This window comes from Trachemys scripta, chromosome 12, assembly GCF_013100865.1.
Source record: "Trachemys scripta elegans isolate TJP31775 chromosome 12, CAS_Tse_1.0, whole genome shotgun sequence".
NCBI classification, from domain to species: Eukaryota; Metazoa; Chordata; order Testudines; family Emydidae; genus Trachemys; species Trachemys scripta.
Window position 1 is genome coordinate 32,226,033 of NC_048309.1, and position 22,431 is coordinate 32,248,463.

Genomic DNA, 22,431 nt, shown 5'->3' on the forward strand with positions numbered 1-22,431 from the left:
GCAAATACTCTCCAGCAACTACACACCACACCACAGAAACACCAACCCAGGAACCAATCCCTGTAGCAAACCTCGTTGCCTACTCTGTCCCCATATCTACTCTGGCGACACCATCAGAGGACCCAATCACATCAGCCATACCATCAAGGGCTCATTCACCTGCACATCCACTAATGTTATATATGCCATCATGTGCCAGCAATGCCCCTCTGCCATGTACATTGGCCAAACCGGACAGTCCCTCCGCAAAAGAATAAATGGACACAAATCAGACATCAGGAATGGTAACATATATAAACCAGTAAGTGAACACTTCAATCTCCCTGGTCATTCTATTACAGATTTAAAAGTCACTATCATTGAACAAAAAAACTTCAGAAACAGACTTCAAAGAGAAACAGCAGAACTAAAATTCATTTGCAAATTTAACACCATTAATCTGGGCTTGAATAGGGACTGGGATTGGCTGGCTCATTACAGAAGCAGCTTTTCCTCTCCTGGAATTGACACCTCCTCATCTATTATTGGGAGTGGACTACATCCACCCTGATTGAATTGGCCCTGTCAACACTGGTTCTCCACTTGCGAAGTAACTCCCTGCTCTCCATGTGTCAGTATATAATGGCATCTGTAACTTTCACTCTATGCATCCGAAGAAGTGAGGTTTTTACCCACGAAAGCTTATGCCCAAATAAATGTGTTAGTCTTTAATGTGCCACCAGACTCCTTGTTACAGTGGTAGCATTAACACCTGCTGTGTTCACATTTGGACTCAAGGTGGCAGTGTTAGCATTTATCTGGTTAGTCTCTGTACTCAAAGTAACTGCATTCAAATTGATTGCGGGTTGGGGCATCGCTGGTTTTAGGGTGTTTTTGTCCCTACAGTTTTGACAATGGCTTTATATGGCCAACAGTTCCACACAGGTGGCATTTAACTGGTTTTTCTCTAGGGTGAGAGGTTTTAAATTCTGGGTTTGTATAAGATTTCCTAGCAAAGTTGGGGCTAGTCTTATTCTTGAACCCATCCTCTCTCTTAAACTGTGATGAATAGGAATTGTTTTTTCCTTGAGGCTTATGCCTTTCACGATTTCTATCTCTACGAAAGTATCAGCAATTTCTGCAGCTTTCAATGGTATCGGGTTTTTATCACACACTGCTGCTCTGATATGATCAGGAGCTATTTCAACTAGCTGTTCCATAGCAAATACATCAATCATTTAATCAAAACTATCATAAGACTTTGCCCCCTTAATCCCCTTTTTCATATACCCAAGTAGTATGTGAGCAATCTCAACATAGGTAACATCAGATAGTTTAACATTTCTAAATATCAGCCTATAAGACCCAGGAGTAACTAAAATCTTTGCAATACAGTTTCTTTAAACTTTACAAAGCAACAAAGAGTCCTGTGGCACCTTATAGACTAAGACATCTGTTAGTCTATAAGGTGCCACAGGACTCTTTGTTGCTATTTACAGATCCAGATTAACACGGCTACCCCTCTGATGCTTTACATTTTACGTAATTCAAAGCATCATATAACTCCATTTCATTAAATACCTCTCTTACTTTTCCAGTCAGTCTGGTGAGGATACAGTGCTCACTTTATATTTATTTTTGATTACAAATATTTGTACTGTAAAAAAAAAAAGAAATAGTATTTTTCAGTTCATCTAATACAAGTACAGTAGTGCAATCTCTTTATCATGAAAGTTGAACTTACAAATGTAAAAAATGAAACAATGTAAAACTTTAGAGCCTACAAGTTCACTCAGTCCTACTTCAGGGAATTGCTCAGACATACAAGTTTGGTTACAATTTGCAAGAGATAATGCTGCCCGCTTCTTCTTACAGTGTCACTTGAAAGCGAGAACAGGCGTTCGCATAGCACTGTTGTAGCTGGCGTCGCAAGATATTTACATGCCAGATGCGCTAAAGATTCATATGTTCCTTCATGCTTCAGTTACCATTCCAGAGGACATGCGTCCATGCCTATGACAGATTCTGCTCGATAACGATCCAAAGCAGAGAAGACTGACGCATGTTCATTTTCATCATCTGAGTCAGATGCCACCAGCAGAAGGTTCATTTTCTTTTTTTGGTGGTTTGGGCTCTGTAGTTTCCACATCTGAATGTTGCTCTTTTAAGACTTCTGAAAGTATGCTCTACACCTCGTCCCTCTCACATTTTGGACAGCACTTCAGATTCTTAAACCTTGGGTCGAGTGCTGTAGTTATCTTTAGAAATCTCACATTGGTACCTTCTTTGCATTTTGTCACATCTGCTGTGAAAGTGTTCTTAAAACAAACATGTGCTGGGCCACCATCTGAGACTGTTATAACATGAAATATATGGCAGAAGGCGGGTAAAACAGAACAGGAGACATACAATTCTCCCTCAAGGAGTTCAGTCACAAATTTAATTCACGCATTATTATTTTTTAATGAGCCTCATCACATCTGGATGGGGAAATTGCATGCAGGGCCAAGAATGTAGGGATGGGGCAGGGGGTTGGGGTGTGGGAGGGAATGCGTGGTGTGGGAGGGGGTGCGGTGTGCAGGAAGGGGCTCAGGGCAAGGGGTTGGGGTGCAGGAGGGGTGCGGGGTGTACGAGAGGGCTCAGGGCTGGGGATTGGGGCGCAGGAGGGGTGCGGGGTATGGGAGGAGATTCAGGGCAGGGGGTTGGGGTGCAGGAGGGGTGTGGGGTGTGACGGGGCTCAGGGCAGGGGGTTGGGGTATGGGGTGCAGGAGGGGTTTGTGGTGCCGGCTCCACAAACAGATGTGTTTCCAATGGGATCCTTCAGGGATCTAATCTTGTCCCTTCATATTTAACATTTTAACAATGACCTGGAAGAAAGCATAAAATCATCATGGATAAAGTTTGCAGACATCACAAAAAGTGGGGGAGTGGTAAATAATGAAGAGGACAGATCATTAATACAGAACAATCTGGATCACTTAGTAAAGTGGGAGCAAGCAAACAGTATGTATCTTAATACAGCTAAATATTAATGTATACATGGTGGAATAAAAAATGTAGGCCATACTTACAGGATGGGGGACTCTGAAAAATATTTGGGTGTTGGGGTGGATAATCAGCTGAACATGAGCTCCCAGTTCTATGCTGTGCAAAACGGGCTAATGCAATCTTTGGATGCATAAACGGGAATCTCAAGGATGAGCAGAGAGGTTATTTTAAGTCTGTATTTGGCAATGGTGCGACTTCTGCTGGAATACTGTGTCCAGTTCTGGGATCCACAATTCACGAAGGATGTTGAAAAGTTGGAGAGGGGTCAGAGAAGAACCACAAGAATGATTAAAGAATTAGAAAACATGCCTTTATAGTGATAGACTCAATCTATTTAGCTTAACAAAGAGAAGGTTAAGGAGTGACTTGATTGCAGTCTATACATACCTACATGGGAAACAAATATTTAATAATCTGCTCTTCAATCTTGCACAGGTATAACACTATCCCATACCTGGAAGTGGTAGCTAGACAAATTCAGACTGGAAATAAGGCATATATTTTTAACAATGAGCATAGTTAAGCAATTTACTAAGGGTCATGTGGATTCTCTGTCACGGACCATTTTTAAATCAAGATTGGATGTTCTTCTAAAAGCCCTGCTCTAGGAATTATTTTGTGGAAGTTCTATGGCCTGTGTTATTCAGGAGGTCAGACTAGATGATCACAGTGGTCCCTTCTTTGGGTCTTTGAATCTATGAATCTATGATTCAGTCCATGGACATTGCAAGAACTGGTGGACACCCTCAGCTCTCCTAAACAACTATCTCGGGATGTCTGTGCTGCGTCTGGGAACAAGCCTTCCAGGCCGTGTGGACAGACTCACGTATAGGGCTCATGCTACTGTGCTAAAAATAGCCATGTAGATGTTGCAGATGCTTGAGACGCTGAGCTCCAACTCAAGCCGCAGCCTCAAAGCGATGTCTACACTGCTATTTTTAGCATGCTAGTGAAAGTCCCACTAAGAAAGGCTGTAGAGGTCACAGATGCAGTGCAGACATACCCCTCAAGGATATAGGTATGCCTTTCTGTGACTGGGGAGGGGGAAAGAAAGAGAGAGTGAGTGTGTGTGTGTGTGTGTGTGTGAGTGAGTGTGACTAAAATACTGAACTGTCAGTCCTCAGCTTCTACTGAACGAGGTCCAATGGGAATAACTTTCAGCGTAGGCTTTTCACCCTGAACGTTCTTGACTGCTCCCATTGCTGGACTTACCTCAGTAACTTTCAGCCTCACCCTCTCACTCACATCCTATTTCCCTTCTTTTTTCCTCCTTCTGTCTCCTGCTTCTAGGAATCTTTTCCTGTCTCTTCTCAAAATCCATTTGCCGTCTGACTTCCCAGAACTAACTCTTACTTCTTTTCCACTTTCCCACAATACACCGTTTTACTTAGCGTGGACAAGAGTTTTTAACCAGGCCTTTTTGTCTTTTGGGAATGGTGCAAATGGCCTTGATTTATCTTAAAACGTTCTGCTCAGTACACTCCTCATATTTTGCAGGACAAGGTCATTCTCCTTGTTCTTGTAAATCCTGGTTCAGACTAACCGAGAGTCAAACCAATTTTAGCGAACAGTAAAAATCACATCTAACTTGTTTCCCAGATTTAACACCTTTTCACCAGTGGTTTATTTTGGGCTTTTTTTTTAGATGGATGAAGAAGCCTCGATGTGGGGTTCCTGATCATCCCCATACAAGCCATAGCCGAAGAAATAAGCGATATGCGTTAACTGGACAAAAATGGAGGCAGAAGCATATAACATACAGGTATATTCTAATTTTTTTAAAGGGTGAAGAATAGTTTGACGTAGATTTTATATTGAGCTGTGAAAAGTGAAAATGTCTTTTAATACATACGGCCCGCTGAACTTTAGAAAAACATGGAAGGTAATTTTTTTCAAAAGTGCCTAAGTGACTTAGTAGTCTAAATCCCATTTTCAAAATTATTTAAGGCATTTAGGGCCAGATTTTCAAAGGTATTTAGGTCCCATTAGTTAGGCACCAAATCTGCTTAAATTATTTTGGACATCTCAATAAGTGCCTATCAGCATCTTTAGGTGCCTTTGTAAATCTGGCCCTTGACTTAAATGACAATCAAAAGTGCTACCTAACAATTATTTGTTCCCTACCTGCTTTTTGATTATGTCATTTAAACCCTGAATGCGTTTTAGTGACAGTTTTTCAAAGGTGGTACTGAATATTACAAATGGATGTCTTTTCTTTTTGTTCTGTGAAGCACTCAAAAATGTTTTGCCACTTTAAAATAATAAACACATTTCTTATTTTTATATTATTTTTATGTATCTAATATTCTGAGTATGTTCCAAGTCCAGAGTCATAATGAACACTGCCAGGAATTTTCTGCAAACATTTTATGACATTTGTATTAAAACTAAATTAAGTATTGAAATCATTGGTTTTAGCTGAAAGGAGTTTCAGTCTAACTTTTACTTTTTACGGCCTACAGAAACTTAGTGAAAACATTTATAAAATTATCTATATTGTGTAACTTCATGATAATGGAACTATAGAAAAATATCTTGTAATTGTTTAATGGTGAATTACCATCCAAAGGGATGCTTCTAGTCAAGTCCTGCAGGCATCTGTTCTTGGCATGAAACTTGTTGCTGGTAAAGTTTGCAGATGGCAGAAAAATTGGTGGAATGGTAAATAATGATAAAGACAGATCAGACAGAGTATTTTAATACAGTCAGATGCAAGGTCCTCTATCTAGGCACAAAGAATATAAGTCACACTTACAGGATGGAGGACTATATCCTGGAAAGCAGTGACTTGGAAAAGGACTTAGGAATCATGGTAGAAACCAACTGAACATGAGGTCCCAGTGAAATGCTGTAGCTAAGAGAGCTAATGAGATTCTTGGATGTAAGCAGGGGAGTGTCAAGTAGGAGTAGGGAGGGCATATTGCTATTGTATACAGCATTAGTTAGACCATTCCTGGAATACAGTGTCCAGTTGTGATGTCCAGGACTTGGAGTGAAGATTAAGAGCTAGTCATGTTGAGTTTGAGCTGATGGCTAGATATCCACGAGGAGATGTTGGAGAGACAGGCTGAGATTTTAATTTTTGGACTGAAGGAGGAGATCTGCAATAAAGATGTAGATTTTTAATCCCTGAGCATAGACATGCTTGTTGAATTTGTATTTACTGATGAGATTACCCAGAGATAAGGTGTAGAAGGAGAAGAGAAGAGGACAAGGAAAGAGTCATGTGGAGCCTTCACAGAAAGCTAGAGAGAGGATGAGGGGGATCCCCCGAAGGATGCACTGAAGGAGTGATTAGAGAGGGAAGAGGAGAACAGCAGAGGGCGGAGTCATAGAAGCCAAGGTAGGACAAGATTTTCAGAAGAAAAGCATGGGCAACTGCATGAAAGGCAGCTGACAGGTCAAGTAGAATGAGGATGGAGCATTGGTTCTGAGCTTCGGCCAGGAAGAGGTCATTAGAGACTTTGGCAAGAATGGTTCTTCTTCAAGCGCTTGCTCATGTCCATTCCATTGTAGATGTGTGTGCTCGCCACATGCACTGGTGCCAGAAGTTTTTCCCAAAGCGGTATCCGTAGGAGAACGGCTCTGGCACTCTCTGGAGTGGTGCCCATATGGTGCGGTACAAGGGGCGCCACTGACTCCCACCACCCTTGGTTCCTTCTTACCGCCAGTGATGGTGCTGGAACATCTCTTGCTTTGGCAAGCCTTCTCGTTCTGAATCTGTTGAGATGAACTTTACTCTGTAAATACTTAAAAGTTGTTAGTAGTTTCCCTTAGTGTAGTTAGTTAGTTAGTCCCGGACAAGACTTAGCCTAGAGATGGGGCATGCCCCAATCCCCAGGCTTCAAATCCTGTGATTGCCGCAAAAAAACGATGCCCATCAGCGATCCTCATAGTAGCTGTCTGAGCTGCCTGGGCAAGACCCATATGAGTGATAAGTGTCAGATCTGCAAGGGGTTCAAACCTTGGACAAAGAAGGAGCGAGACATACATCTCCGGGTGCTCCTTATGGAGTTGGTGCTAGCACCAGCACTGGAGCCATCCAGGTCAGACTCTGCTCCTAGTACCATGGCATCGGTACGGAGCACTCGGCCGGTGCTGTCTTCAGACCGACGCTGATTCCCCCTCCCCAGCACCGGCCAGGAAGCAAAGAAAGGCTGGGAAGGAGAGGGCCAGAGGGGAGCAAGGACCCATGAAGGGCAGCTCCTCAATTCCGTGTGGGAGTCGGGCTTCAGCTCAGGTTGAGTGGGTTAGCCCATCCCGAGATGCATCTGCCACCCCGGAGAGCGACGTGGGCCTCTGGCATGTGGACATGCCATCGACGTCCGAGGCCCTGCAGGTGACAGGGGATATCTGAGTGTTACCGGTGCTGCCCACACCAGCCGTGGCAGTGCCCCAGTCTAAGGGCAAACCTGCCACGGGACCTTTCCAGTGGTCCCCATCTGTGTGGCACCGCTCTCCTCCTGAGTGTCCTGCCAGCGCTCGCCCGCACAGAACTGCCAGGCCTTAGACATAGGGAGGCCGGCCCGAAGGAGCCTTTATTGGTCTCCGGACTCGGGGCACCGCTCGCCAGGCTTGAGACACAGATCGCCAGTGATTTGGTGGAGGCCCATGGAGGTGCGCCCATCCCTGTAGCCCCGATACCGGGACCAACCTAGCCACTCCTCAAGTGTGTGGCACCACTCCAGGGACACAAGCCAATGGTCCCAAGAGCCTTGTTACTGGTCGCTGGAGCACCGGTACAGGTTGCCATGGTCGGGTCGACGCTCCCCATCTTGACGGCCAACTCGCTCCTGCTCCCGCTCGATGGACTAGCATCACTTAAGAAGCGAGGCATAGGCACCAACTCTCCCCAGCGCTGGTGGGTGCTTGCGACCCCCCCCCGCCCCTGGCCCTGCCCCAACTCCACCCTTTCCCCGCCCCGCCCCACCCCCATTCCAACCCCTTCCCCAAAGTCCCCACCTCAACTCCGCCCGCTCCCTGCCCCTATTGGACCCCTTCCCCAAATCCCCGCCCTGGCCCCGCCTCTTCCCTGAGAACGTGGGTTTCCCCTTCCTCCCCTCTCCCTCCCAGCACTTGCCGTGCGAATCAGCTGTTTTGCGGTGCAAGCTCTGGGAGCCAGGGGAAAAATGCGGGCATGCGGTGCGCCCAGGGGAGGAGGCAGAGGCAGAACAGAGGCAGAGGTGAGCTGGGGTGGGGGGGGCGGGGTGCTGCCGGTGGGTGCTAAGCACCCACCAATTTTTTCCCGTGGGTGCTCCAGCCCCGGAGCACCCACGGAGTCGGCGCCTATAAAGCAAGGCGTCAATCGCCGGGTCACCATTGCAGATCCACCAGTCTCTAAAATTAGATTTGCCCCACTGCCTTACAGAATGAGAGTGAAAAATCATGTGATAAGCTGTACTGTCTGGATCCATTGCTCTAACTACTAGAGCACAGCCTGCTCCCAGAGTCAAGAATAGAACCCAGGGATCCTGAAACCAACATTCCAGTGTTGGCTCACAAACAATTGCATAATCCATTGGGAAACTGTATATTATGCCCCCTTTAGGGACTTTCTCATATGAAGGATAACAGTGTGCTTCTGCTTCTGGTTATTCCTATAGCTTGAGTGGCTGAGGCCTGTTCTATAGATCTGAAAGTCTTGGGTTCAGACCGTGCTGTTGTCCCATGGGGGAAGAAAACATAGTATATGATCGTGTCAGTAAAGACTGTGACTTAATCCACATGCCAAGGGGCTGAACAGGTTATACAGTTGTCCATAATACTGGCATTTTCAGACTAATCAAAGCTTTAGTTGACAGCCTTGATAGTATCTTAAGAGTTTTTTTGTATATTATACATATATATGACCCCCATCTTAAATTAGCATTTATTTGAGGGGTAGATGCCTCAAGACACTGAGCTACAGAGCCTTTCATGTGTAGGTCACCATTTTGAATCCAGGCTCTTCCAGGGGAGTTGTTCACCACTGCACTTGGTGCTAGTTGGCAGACTCAGCAGGGAAGCCCTGGAGACTTAACTGCCCCTGTGCCTCTGAGAAGCAGGCCTGGCAGTACAGTATCTGGGAAGCTTGCACTGTTGTTGCTCTGCACACAAACTGAGGACTACATTTTCCAGGGGTCACAAGCTGGCACCTTTTGCCAGCCCTAAATCCAGACCATTTTTAAAAATGAAGTTTGGGGCTATATACAAATTATTTGTAAATAAACAAATTAGTTCATAACATATTTTGCATAAAATGTCACATATGGAGTTGCACAAAATTGCAGCTGGGTCACACTGGTGAAGTTTTACTCATTCAAGTAGTCTCATAGGTTTCATTTGAACTACTTCTGTGAGTAAAGGCGATCAGTCAACTCACCGTAATTTAGTGATAGGTATGCTGCTTAGAAAGTATTTAAGGGCCAGTTTCTTATACACTTGCCTACATTTTTGCAGGATAATAGCAGACACACAAATTTACCTGCAATAATTTGCACTTTCAAAGTAGACATCTAAGTCCTTAATTTGTGAATGTAGTAAGGCATTCAGGACCTGATGCAACATCCACTGAAGTCAGGGAAGGATTCCCGTTAGCTTCAGTGGGCTTTGGATGAGGGCTAAAACTGACCTAAGTTATGGGTGCAAATAGTTGCAGGCACAATTATGTGTCTGCAGAAATGGAGATCTTGTTCAGTTTTGCCTATGTACAAGAATTGCTAGCTGTTGTAATAGGAAGACTTGAATAGGATGTGTGCCTTTAATCAATCCTTCTCTTCTCATTCACACAGTGTACACAACCACACCCCCAAGGTTGGAGAGCTTGATACAAGGAGAGCCATTCGTCAGGCATTTGATGTTTGGCAGAGAGTGACGCCACTAACCTTTGAAGAGGTTCCTTATCATGAAGTTAAAAGTGACAGGAAGGAAGCAGATATTATGATATTTTTTGCTTCTGGTTTCCATGGAGACAGTTCTCCATTTGACGGAGAAGGTGGATTCCTAGCCCATGCTTACTTTCCTGGACCAGGAATAGGAGGAGATACTCACTTTGATTCAGATGAGCCATGGACTTTGGGAAATTCTAATCATGATGGTAAGATTGCAGGTCAAATTTTTAAAACAAGAACAAGCTGAATGTAAACTCAACAGTAGTCTTTTAGTTGGGGAAATGGCAGGTTAGTGGAGCCCTCTTCTTCCACAGATTGGCCCCAGTTAAAAAAAAATGCACTCCATCTTAAATGCACAAGTCCCTGGTGTGTGTGCACAAATTGGAGGTTTATGCACCTTCTCACCTATATGCACATGAATGAATGTATTTAGGAGTGAGCAAAAATGTGTGTATACTTAGCTGTGCAGGTCTTTGAAGATTTGGGCCACTATCTCTCCAGAGAAAATTGTCCCTTAGGGGAGGAAGGTGGTATGAGTGCTGAAGAAACAGAGGCAAAGTCGGCAACCCAATCCCAAGCCGACTGAGCTGCTGAGTGTGGTCAGCAAAGACAATGATGCAGTTGCTCAGCAGGGAGTGCAGAGGTAAGAAAGCAGAAAAGGTTTCAGTTGCAAGTTTCATCATTTTTGACTTAATGTCTAATTTCCCAGATATTATTTTGGCCTGAAATTTCCCATGTTGCGTTTCGGGCCAGAAGAGAGGGCTTGTTGGCTACTTTAAAGATGCTTGTTGGGAATCAGGAAAACTATCTTTTGTGTATTAAACAGTAAAGAGATTTTGTGTGCTTTTGGGTTTTATCTTCCCTTCCAATAACCCCAAACACTTGCTTTTTTATTTTCAGACCTTTTCTTCAGTGGGAACGTGGGTCTTTCACAAGTTTGAAAAAGAGTGTTAAGCTATTTTAACTGAATCCTAAATGAGACATAAGACTCCAATTACAGATCCATATGCATGGAGAAGATCATGGATTCAGAACAATTCCTAGAAAAAATGCATTGTCAAGATAAAGTTATGCCTGTAAATAAAGATTAGTTAATTTTAAACACTATTAGAGCATTGTAGCTTAAAAGAAACATGTTTAATACCAGGAATTTGGAGTTCTGTGAAGGGTCATCACCATGGTATCAAAGTGCCTGAGTTAAAGTGTAATGTCTCCTCAGTGCAGGATCTGTTCACCTTTAAAGGGTAGTCTGTTCCTCCCTTATTGTGTCACTCAGTTAGTATTCCCCCTCACTGTAGGCTCTCTTTCGGTTTGTTTTCTTCATAAGTGCTGTTGCCAGAGTTTGGAGAAATTTCACCTTGGTAGGGGCTTTCTCCCCATGTGGTTAAATATTATCCCTTTCACTGTAGATGATGTCCTTCAGCTGGGGCATTATTACCTTTTGCTTCTAGATTTGTTTTCTAAAGCGTGTTCTTTGTAATTAGTGTTGTCTCCATCCTGATGGCAGGGTTGGCTGTTCATTTTGGAACTGAAATAGACTCACCAAAAAAATAAAACCCCACCAGGAGTATATCAGTAACAAAGCTCTCTTTCTATATTGTGTCAAGTATCAGGGGGTAGCCGTGTTAGTCTGTATCTACAAAAACAACAAGGAGTCTGGTGGCACCTTAAGATTTATTTGGGCATAAGCTTTCGTGGGTAAAAACCTCACTGCATCTGAAGAAGTGAGGTTTTTACCCACTAAAGCTTATGCCCAAATAAATCTGTTAGTCTTTAAGGTGCCACCAGACTCCTTGTTGTTTCTATATTGTGCTTTTCTACATAAAAAGGGAAAGATTTTAGAATAGCTGCTGCCAATTTTATATTTTTTAAAAATCTTAAAACAGACAGATAAAGTGGGCTACTCAGTAAAAAGCAGAGCTACATAGATTATTAATATCTAATACATTCTGCCCCTGATGGGAATGTTTTTTAACACAACTATATAGAAAACTCAGGCAAACTATCTCAAATTTTTGTTTATTCTTACCGTGAAGCGTTGGTTTTTGCAAAACTGTTATTCACTGAATACATCAGCAGTGCAGGGCACTGAAATTGGCATTGTAGGTCCTGCTAAAAGCTCACAAAATGTGTCTGGCATGTGAGACTGTTCTCTGTATACGATATTGATCCTTTCTTAACACTGACTACAGGAGGAACCCATTTAGTCCATGTAGTATTGTTAAGCTAGTGCCCATGAGCCTGGTTTAACAACTGTTTTTGGCTGGTGTACCTGTAGCTTTTTTGCTTTTCACCTGTCTCACCGTCAACAGTTTTAGCAAGTTGACAGTAATGTGCAATTGTTGTCCATCCAGAAGAACTGTGGGGGACTCTTCACTAAGAGTGCAAACTGTGTTTCAAATTCAATCAAGAAAGAATTAGTAATTTCTGAATAGATGACATTCTATGTGAAGAACACAAGACTTCTTTGGTTTTTCTCATAGGACACAAGAACTGTGGTCCATTTAAATTAATTAGCTCTTCTGGCACGCCAGGATAGCTAAACATTTAATGCAGTTTCTGGATAGTTCACTAGCTAGGTGTAGGGGTTGCCAGACAGATACCAGTTTCTGGCCACTATGGCTAAGCATTTATGTCCATTCAGAACATGAGTCACTCAAAAGAACCAGTAAAAATCCACATAGAAGTGCTCCCATGTTTTCTCAGACCACGACTATGAATATTGGGGTGCCCAGTATATTCTTTACCCTCTGACATGAAGATCAAGCCTTCTTCTCAGTAGTATGAGCCAACCTAGGCCATCAAAAGTGACTGAATATTTTCCTTCATAGTCACCATTCCATATTGTGTAACATAAGGCTTTAGAGTCATAAAACCGGAGGGAAATGTGCATTGTTCGTCTTATTATTTTATAACGTGTTTAACTTGGTGTCAGCCCTTCCCATTCACACTGAAAAGTGAGAACATAATTAAGAATTGTATTTGGCAAGTTAAAAAAACTGAAGTGAAGAGGCATACTGTGGTAAGTCCCTAACACCAGGGTGGGTTAGCATTTTCCAGTGTTACACTGTTTTATGGGCTGCTGTTTTTCCTTAATTTGATGGCAACATACTACAACGAGGGTGCATTGGGCTCAAACCAAAATATAGTTGTTTAATCATATTGATCTTACATTTTTATTACTGATTGTTTCCTTATTATTAGTGTTAGTGTTGCAGTTATAGGACTACGGCCCTCTGTCCCCTTTCTGATTTCTCTGAGTTAATCCAGTTCAAGTCTTGAGGTGAAATCTCACGATTCTTCTTCGAGTAGTGTCCCTGTCGGTACACCACTGTATGTGTGCTTGCGTCCTTACGCTGCTGATCGGAGAACTTTGCTAGCAGTGTCCATGAGGCCCGGCTAGCTAGTGTATGCGGGCTCACTCCCCCCCAGTTACTTCTCAACTGCCCCTGGCTAGAGACAGAGCTAGTCACAGTCCGTTTAGACCATCGTTTTCGCTTTTTGCATTTCTATAGTTAGTCTGCTTGTACTTAGTTGTAGTTTTGACTCCTTTCTTATCAGCAGGCACAGCTGTGATACCACATGCTAGGCGTCACATGTGAACATGTGGTTCAGCTCAGAGACAGACTGGACAAACCCCTGTCACTATCCACCACGGTCAAAACCTCCTTAGACTGGTAGAAGGACCCAGCCAACGTTTGCAAAGGGATCCCCTTCTCGCACCCTCCCCCCATCATTGCTTTTCACCACCGACGCATCACTCAGGGTGGGGCGCACATCTAAACAGCCTCATGACACAAGGCAGGTGGTAATCCATGGAGATATCCCTTTACATCAACCTCCTCAAGCTAAGGGTGGTCAGGAAAGCCTGCGCCCATTTCCTCCTGCTGATTAAAGGATCACAGATGAGATCCTAAGAGACAACATAACCTGTATGTACTACATCAATTGACAAGGGGGAGCCAGGTCGCCCTCCCACTGTGTGGAGCTGATGAGATTATCGAACTGGTGTATCTCCCATGATGTGTCACGGTTTACAATTTACCTGCCAGGCACACAAAATTTGATAACGGGTAGTCTCAGTCGCAAATTCACACACAATCACGAGTGAAAGATAGACCCGGCAGTACTTCACGACCTATTCAGGCAATGGGGGACACTGACCACAGACCTGTTCATCATTCACCTGAACAAGAAATGTCCATGCTATTGCTACAGAGCAGGGATAGGACAACACATCCTGGGCGATGCTGTCCTGGGACAGGGACCTTCTCTATGCCTTTCCTCCCTTTCTCCTACTGTTGATGGTCTCATTGAAAATAAAAAGAGAAGGAGCACACATCATACTGATTGCTGCCACTTGGCCAAGGCAGACCTAATACCCTTCCCTGTCACAGCTTGTGATGTGCCCGCCAATCTCTCTCCAATCCAATCCTCTTCTTCCAGAACAAAGGCGTACCCTATATCCCAACCTGGGATTCTTTGCCTCAAGGCATGGCTCCTTCAGGGTTCCAACACCTGGAGAACTCCTGTTCGAAGTATGTACAAGATGTATTTACTACACAGTAGAAAGTCCATGACATGCCATACTTAGGTCCAGGTTTCGAATTTGGTGTACCTCCCAACAAATCTCCCTGACATACGTGTCCCTTCCAAAGATCTTAGACTATATACTGACCCTAAAAAGATCTCTCAGCTCTCTCAGAGTCTATCTGGTGGCTAGCAGCCTTCTATCAACCAATAGAGGGATACTTGGTACTATCACACCTGACCACTAAAAGATTCCTCGGGTATAGTTAAATCTTTCCCCACAGCCTGTGTTCCCTCTAAGCTGTGTGGTTGCACAGCCACCCAGGAGTGAATCAAGTGCCGTGCACTTGATTAGCAGAGCCACACACATCTGGTAACGTGCATTCAGGTGCCCCAACCTCTGCTGCTCTGCAGCCATGTTGCTCCTGCCCTCTGCCTTGGAGCTGTTGGCCAGCTGCTCTCAGGACCCTCCTGCTTGTTGTGCAGAGCGGGGAGAGAGGGGGTGCTGATGTCAGGGTGTCCCCCTTCCCCCTGCCCATATACCCCATCTCCGCAGAGCAGGGGTGGGGGGACAGGGCTCAGGAGCAGGAGAGCTGCTGGCAGCTGCTGAGGTCTGAACAAGGAGCTTTCTGGTGGGTATCTTAAAGAGATAGCATACAGTCTCTCATAGACTTCCCCAGCAGCCAGCACACACACACTCTGTCTCTGTCTCACACACAAACACATGGATTGGATGAATGGACTATAAGGTGGACAGAAAGCTGCCTAGATCGTCGGGCTTAACGGGTAGTGATCAACAGCTCAGTGTCTAGTTGGCAGCCAGTATCAAGTGGAGTGCCCCAAGGGTCGGTCCTGGGGCCAGTTTTGTTCGACATCTTCATTAATGATCTGGATGATGGGATGGATTGCACCCTCAGCAAGTCCACAGATGACACGAAGCTGGGGGGAGAGGTAGATACACTGGAGGGTAGGGATAAGGTCCAGAGCAACCTAGACAAATTGGAGGATTGGGCCAAAAGATACCTGATGAGGTTCGACAAGGAGAAGTGCAGAGTCCTGCACTTAGGATGGAAGAATCCCATGCACCGCTACAGGCTGGGGACCGACTGGCTAAGTGGCAGTTCTGCAACAAAGGACCTGGGGATTACAGTGGATGAGAAGCTAGATATGAGTCACAGTGTGCCCTTGTTGCCAAGCAGGCTAATGGCATATTGGGCTGTATTAGTAGGAGCATTGCTAGCAGATCGAGGGAAGTGATTATTCCCCTCTATTCGACATTGGTGAGGCCACATCTGGAGTACTGTGTCCTGTTTTGGGCCCGCCACTACAGAAAGGATGTGGACAAATTGGAGAGAGTCCAGCAGAGGGCAACGAAAATGGTTAGGGGGCCGGAGCACATGACTTATGAGGAGAAGCTGAGGGAACTGAGCTTATTTAGTCTGCAAAAGAGAAGAGTGAGGGGGGATTTGATAGCAGCCTTCAACTACCTGAAGGGTGGGTTCCAAAGAGGATGGAGCTAGGCTGTTCTCAGTTGTGGCAGATGACAGAACAAGGAGCAATGGTCACAAGTTGCAGTGGTGGAAGTCTAGTTTGGATATTAGGAAAAACTATTTCAGTAGGAGGGTGGTGAAGCACTGGAATGGGTTACTTATGGAAGTGGTGGAATCTCCATCCTTAGAGGTTTTTAAGGCCTGGCTTGACAAAGCCCTGGCTGGGATGATTTAGTTGGGTTTAGTCCTGCTTTGAGCAGGGGGTTGGACTAGATGATTTCCTGAGGTCTCTTCCAACCCTAATCTTCTATGATTTTGTGGCAGGTTTTCATACCAGTGCTGGTTTCACATGCTTCTCCCAAAATCATGCTCTTTGCTCTATTCACACTAGAGGTTAATCAGAACCCTGGTGTGCTCCTCTGGTCAGCTAGCAGAGTGCTGGGACAGCATCTTCTAAGACTGTTTGGCTGATCTGAACTATGCAGAACTTGGAATAGGCCACATGGACTGAAGGGTTAAACTCAGAACACATGTATATAAACATAGCTACCAGTGCATAGGAAGCAAGTGGGAAGTGAGTAAGTTAGAAGGGCTGGAACATACAGACACCATTAATTGTGGGATGGTATTGAAGAACTGGATCAAAATGTGAGTTCAGCAACCCAGTCTTCATCTGCATCCTAACTGCAAAGTGAGCTGGTCAGAGCCTGCCTTATAGCAAAACCTGTGCTTTAACCCTCAGCTGTGCAAATGAGCAAAGGTTCTAAACACAGGCATAAGGGTTTTGTATGAGGATGGTTGGGCTGTTGGGGCTAAAACACAGGTGAGAGCCACGTTAAGTCTGCGGTGTAGACATACTCTTAGCACGAGGGGCTTTTCTAAGTTACAGGAGCCTCCCTAGGCCATCTTATGGACCACTGCGCATCCCAGAAAATCCATAGTGCATCCCTACCCTGACATGCCGGCATAGCCCCCAGACTAGCCCCAATGCTGGGACTTGTGAGGGGGTCCTTGGGAGGCAGCCACAAAGCTATCTTGCACAGTACCTTTGCCAAAGGAATCATCCCTAGGTTTTGAGAGCCCCTTTTTGTTGCTCTAGCCCTTTAAGCTGGAGTAATGGGGATGGAGTGCAGGGGAGGAGTTTCTCTATTATGCTGTAGCTCTTTGTTGAAGACAAATTGTGATCCAACGGAAATTATTGGGAGTTTTAGGGACTGCATTGCTATATTTTCAGTACCTTTAGTTAAGATTTTTTGCTGATAAATGTTTGAATAAATCACAATTGATCTGACTTTTAAGAAAACAAAAAAAAATCTATATTCAGATATGGTCAATAGAGGGAATAATTTCTGGACTCTCTAAACCAAGAAAAATATTACATATCCCCAAAAGGGTGGGTTTTTTGTTTGTTTGTTTTAAATCACACTGTTCTTCTTTGAATATGTGTCAGTGCGGATCCCGGCCTAGGTGCACATGCGCCTCATACGTGCAGGACAAGATTTTTTTGGCCAGCAGTGTCTGATGGTGTCACAGCTGCACCCTGTGCCTCTTCATGCCGCTGTAAGAGGCCATAAAGGGTTTAATGGCCCGGCCATAAAGGGTGGGGTGGCCCTGCCCCTTAGTCACCTGCTCCAGCCCTGCCCTTGCTCCAGCCTAGCTCCCAGCTGTATTTTGCTTTGTTTTGAACCTGCTCTTGATGCCTGAATCCAGCTCCGACCTTTGGCTCTGGTTCTGGCCCAGCTGCCACCATACTGATCACTAAATAGGCTCTACAGGAATAGTAATGTATGTATGCCCATGACAATGGACCAGCTCAGTCAGTGGCGGGATATTCTGCTGCCCCCTAGGCCAGACAAAGGGTTATAGCGAGGGTGAAGGTGAGACAAACAATCTGGGATAAACAACTTACGTATCACCTTGTGTTTCATGACATGTTTGTTATCTCCCCTTGTACCTTTCTCCTGATGTTTAAGATGAAACAGCACTATTTATCATTTCAGTCAAACCATCTTATCATGTGCTAGATTGGGGTGTTCTTGTGCCACCTAGCCACCATGGATGTAGAGGCTCTCTACACAAACATCCCACATACAGATGGAATACAAGCTGTCAGGAACAGTATCCCTGATGATGACACAGCACAACTTATTGCTGAGCTCTGTGACTTTATCCTCACGCACAATTATTTCAAATTTGGTGACAATTTATACCTCCAGACCAGTGGCACCGCTATGGGCACCCGCATGGCCCCACAATATGCCAACATTTTTATGGCTGACCTGGAACAACGCTTCCTCAGCTCTCGTCCACTCATGCCCCTTCTCTACCTACGCTATATTGATGACATCTTCATCATCTGGACCCATGGGAAGGAGGCCCTGGAAGAATTCCACCATGCTTTCAACAGCTTCCACCCCACCATCAACCTCAGCCTGGACCAATCTACACGGGAGGTCCACTTCCTGGACACCACCGTACAAATAAGCGATGGCCACATTAACACCACCCTATACCGAAAACCCACCGACCGCTACACCTACCTTCATGCCTCCAGCTTCCACCCCGGTCACACCACACGATCCATCATCTACAGCCAAGCACTGAGGTACAATCGCATCTGCTCCAACCCCTCAGACAGAGACCAACACCTACAAGATCTTCACCAAGCATTCTCAAAACTACGATACCCACACAAGGAAATAAAGAAACAAATCAACAGAGCCAGACGTGTACCCAGAAGACTCCTGCTACAAGACAGGCCCAGAAGAGAAACCAACAGAACTCCACTGGCCATCACCTACAGTCCTCAGCTTAAACCTCTCCAACGCATCATCAGTGATCTACAACCATCCTGGACAATGATCCCTCACTTTCACAGACCTTGGGAGGCAGGCCAGTCCTCGCCCACAGACAACCTGCCAACCTTAAGCATATTCTCACCAGCAACCACGCATTGCACCATAACAACTCTAACTCAGGAACCAACCCATGCAACAAACCTCGATGCCAACTCTGCCCACATATCTACACCAGCAACACCGTCACTGGACCTAACCAGATCAGCTACAACATCACCGGCTCATTCACCTGCACGTCCACCAATGTTATATATGCCATCATATGCCAGCAATGCCCCTCTGCTATGTACATTGGCCAAACTGGACAGTCACTACGCAAGAGGATAAATGGACACAAGTCAGATATCAGGAATGGCAATATACAAAAACCTGTAGGAGAACACTTCAACCTCCCTGGCCACACAATAGCAGATGTTAAGGTAGCCATCTTACAGCAAAAAAACTTCAGGACCAGACTCCAAAGAGAAACTGCTGAGCTTCAGTTCATCTGCAAATTTGACACCATCAGATCAGGATTAAACAAAGACTGTGAATGGCTATCCAACTACAGAAACAGTTTCTCCTCCCTTGGTGTTCACACCTCAACTGCTAGCAGAGCACCTCACCCTCCCTGATTGAACTAACCTCGTTATCTCCACACTGATATATATCTGCCTCTGGAGATTTCCATTACTTGCATCTGAAGAAGTGAGGTTCTGACCCACGAAAGCTTATGCTCCCAGTACTTCTGTTAGTCTCAAAGGTGCCACAGGACCCTCTGTTGCTTTTTACAGAAAAAAGAGATACGCATCTATCCATATCTAGATGGTTGGCTGATCAGAGGTACATTCTCAGACTAGACTGAATCAGTGGTACAACAAGTGTTATCCCTATTCTCTCATCTGGGGTCCTGATGCATTACAAAAGATCCTTTCAGCCCATCTCAGGTGATAGAATTCATAGGAATTTTACTCGGCTCACAAGCAGTGCTTACTGATCAACTGATTCAAATCCATTCAGTCCCACATAATCGAAGTACAGATCAAACCATCTGACCATGATTTACACACGTCTCGCCTTCCTGGGGCACATGTTAGCATGTACTTAATGACATCTCTTGCCAGACTTCACCTATGGCTGTTACAGCAATGGCTGAGGTCGGTGTACTTCCCAGCCAAGCACAATAGGACTAAGGTGGTAGTATTAGCTTCACAGGTCCTATGGGAACTCACATGGTGGACAAATCCTTTAAATGCACAGAAAGGGTTCCCATTGAAGTTCCTGCCCTAGCCATGTAAGAGATGGGCTGGGATGCTCATCTGGGTAACCTCAAGATACAAGGTGGGAGATCCTCAGATGACTTGCAAATCATAGATTCCAAGGCCAGAAGGGACCATTGTGATCATCTAGTCTGACCTCCAGTGTAGCACAGACCACAGAACAAAATAATTCCTAGATAAACATCCAGTCTTGATTAAAAAATGGTCAGTAATGGTGAATCCACCACGATCCTTGGTAAATTGTTCCAATGTTTAATTACCTTCACTATCAAAAATGTATGCCTTATGTCCAGCCAGTGAATTTGTCTAGCTTCAACTTCCAGCCAGCGGATCCTGTCATACTTTTCTCTGCTAGACTGAAGAGCCCATTATTAAATATTTGTTTCCCATATAGATACATATAGACTGTAATCAAGTCACCTCTTAACCTTCTCTTTGTTAAGCTAAATAGATTGGGCTCTTTGAGTTTCTCACTGTTAGACATGTTTTCTAATCCTTTAATCATTCTCGTGACTGGAACCCTACCCAATTTAAATTCCATATAACATTTTGGAGCTGAAAGCCACCAGGATATCCATTCTAGCTTTTCAGCTTGTTCTCAAGGATTCAGTAGTGCAGATCATAATAGACAACACATTGGTGATGCAGTACAGCAGCAAACAGGGTGGCACTCAGTTATGTTGGGAAGCCACTGAATTCTAGGAATTGTGCCAGTTTCATACAGTAAGCCGAGTGGCCCTTCGCCTCCCAGGATCAACAACAGTGATGCATACTTCCTAAGCAGGAACAACATATTTAATCATGAGTGGTCATTATGAGACACCATATTACACCCCATCTTTCAGATGTGGCAGAAGTTGGCTGTAGATGTTTTTGCATCAACATAGAACACCAAATCCAAGGTGTTCTGCTCCAAGGGAGCATGAGTGCTGAATCCCACTGCACACATTTCTCCTCTATTGGTCCAAGGGTCTCTTCTGTTCCCCCCAGTTTGCTGATCCCCAGGACAATAGCCAGAATCAGTCAAGATAGAGCCACAGTGATTGTGGTAGCTCCATACTGACTGAGACAATTTTGTCTCTTGGACCTTCTCCAGTTGTTCAGTCAACCTCCCTTCTGTCTCCTTGTCTGTCAGGACATAGAGTCTCAGAATCAAGGCCAGATGCTGCATCTGGACCCTCAAGTCATTACATCTGATGGCCTGGGTGCAGTTGGATGAGCAGTACCAATAGACAATGTCCCATACAGGTTCAGGAAATCTTGGCTCAAAATAGAAATGCCTCCGCTAGGAAATCCTATGCCACAAAATGGAAAAGATTTTCCATATGGGCAGCCCAGGACAACATGGACCTGGTTAAGGCTCCAATACCAAAGGTTCTAGGCTACATATTATCTCTGAAGCAAAAAGGTCTCACATTTAGCTTCCCAAAGGTCCATCTGTTTGCAGTTTCTGCATGTTGTGCTCTGATTCAGTCATAATCAGTCTTCTCACCTCCCACAGTGACAAGATTTCTCAAAGAACTTTTGCACTGGTGCCCCCTGGTTAGAGTCCAAGCTCTTGGAATCTCAACATTGTCCTTTTACAACCTCTTTCATAATGCTCTTTGCATCATCTCACTGTCAAGGTGTCATTCTTGGTAGTCATCACATCAGCCTTAAAAGTGAGCAAGATGTTGGCTGGACTGCCATATAAAACATTCCACAGTAACAAGGTGGTGATGAGACCATATCCTAAATTCATTCTGAAGATAATGTAGGAGTTCCATCTGAACCTGTTGATTCCTTTACCTGTATTTCTGAAACTATGCTCCTCTTCAGGAGAAAAGAAACTACATTCTCTATATTTCCAGGACCCTGCTCTACAAGCTGAACAGGGCAAAATCTTTCAGACTCTCCCCCCCTCTTTATAACTCTGTTGGGTAGCTTCAAAGGTCAGGCGATTTCTTTTCAACAGTTGTCAAAGTGGATCACTCAGTGTATCTCGATTTCTTTTCAACAGTTGTCAAAGTGGATCACTCAGTGTATCTCCCCCTGTTACCATCCTTCCTACAAATATCAGAACACACTGCACCAGAGCTCAGGCGACACCTTTGGCCTGCTTCACAAATGTATCAATTGCTGAGATCAGTAAGGCAGCTACTTAGAGTAACCCAATTACCTTTGTGAAGCACTATGCACTTGGCATAAGGGCCATAGCAGCAGCTAGTTTCGGAGGGGCTGTTAATTTAGTTACTGTTCAACTCATATGGCTGTGACTCCTCTCCCACCTCCAAGGAGGACATTGCTTGTCAGTCACCTAGAGTGGGATCCACACTGACACTTACTTGAAGAAGAAAATACGATTACTTACCGTACAATAACTGTGGTTCTTGGAGTGATGATGTCAATGTGGATCCCA

General features: G+C 44.7%; 1 protein-coding gene across 1 annotated transcript in view; it reads left to right on the forward strand.

Moving 5' to 3' along the window:
* The first annotated feature begins 2,913 nt into the window (after positions 1-2,913).
* MMP24 (matrix metallopeptidase 24) overlaps positions 2,914-22,431 on the forward strand; it is a 107,097-nt gene continuing 87,579 nt past the window's right edge. Inside the window, exons 1-3 of the mRNA XM_034787954.1 lie at positions 2,914-2,982; positions 4,673-4,789; positions 9,798-10,102. Of these exons, the coding sequence (XP_034643845.1) occupies positions 4,677-4,789; positions 9,798-10,102 (418 nt within the window). The 5' untranslated portion in view covers positions 2,914-2,982; positions 4,673-4,676. The remainder of the gene's footprint in view (positions 2,983-4,672; positions 4,790-9,797; positions 10,103-22,431) is intronic.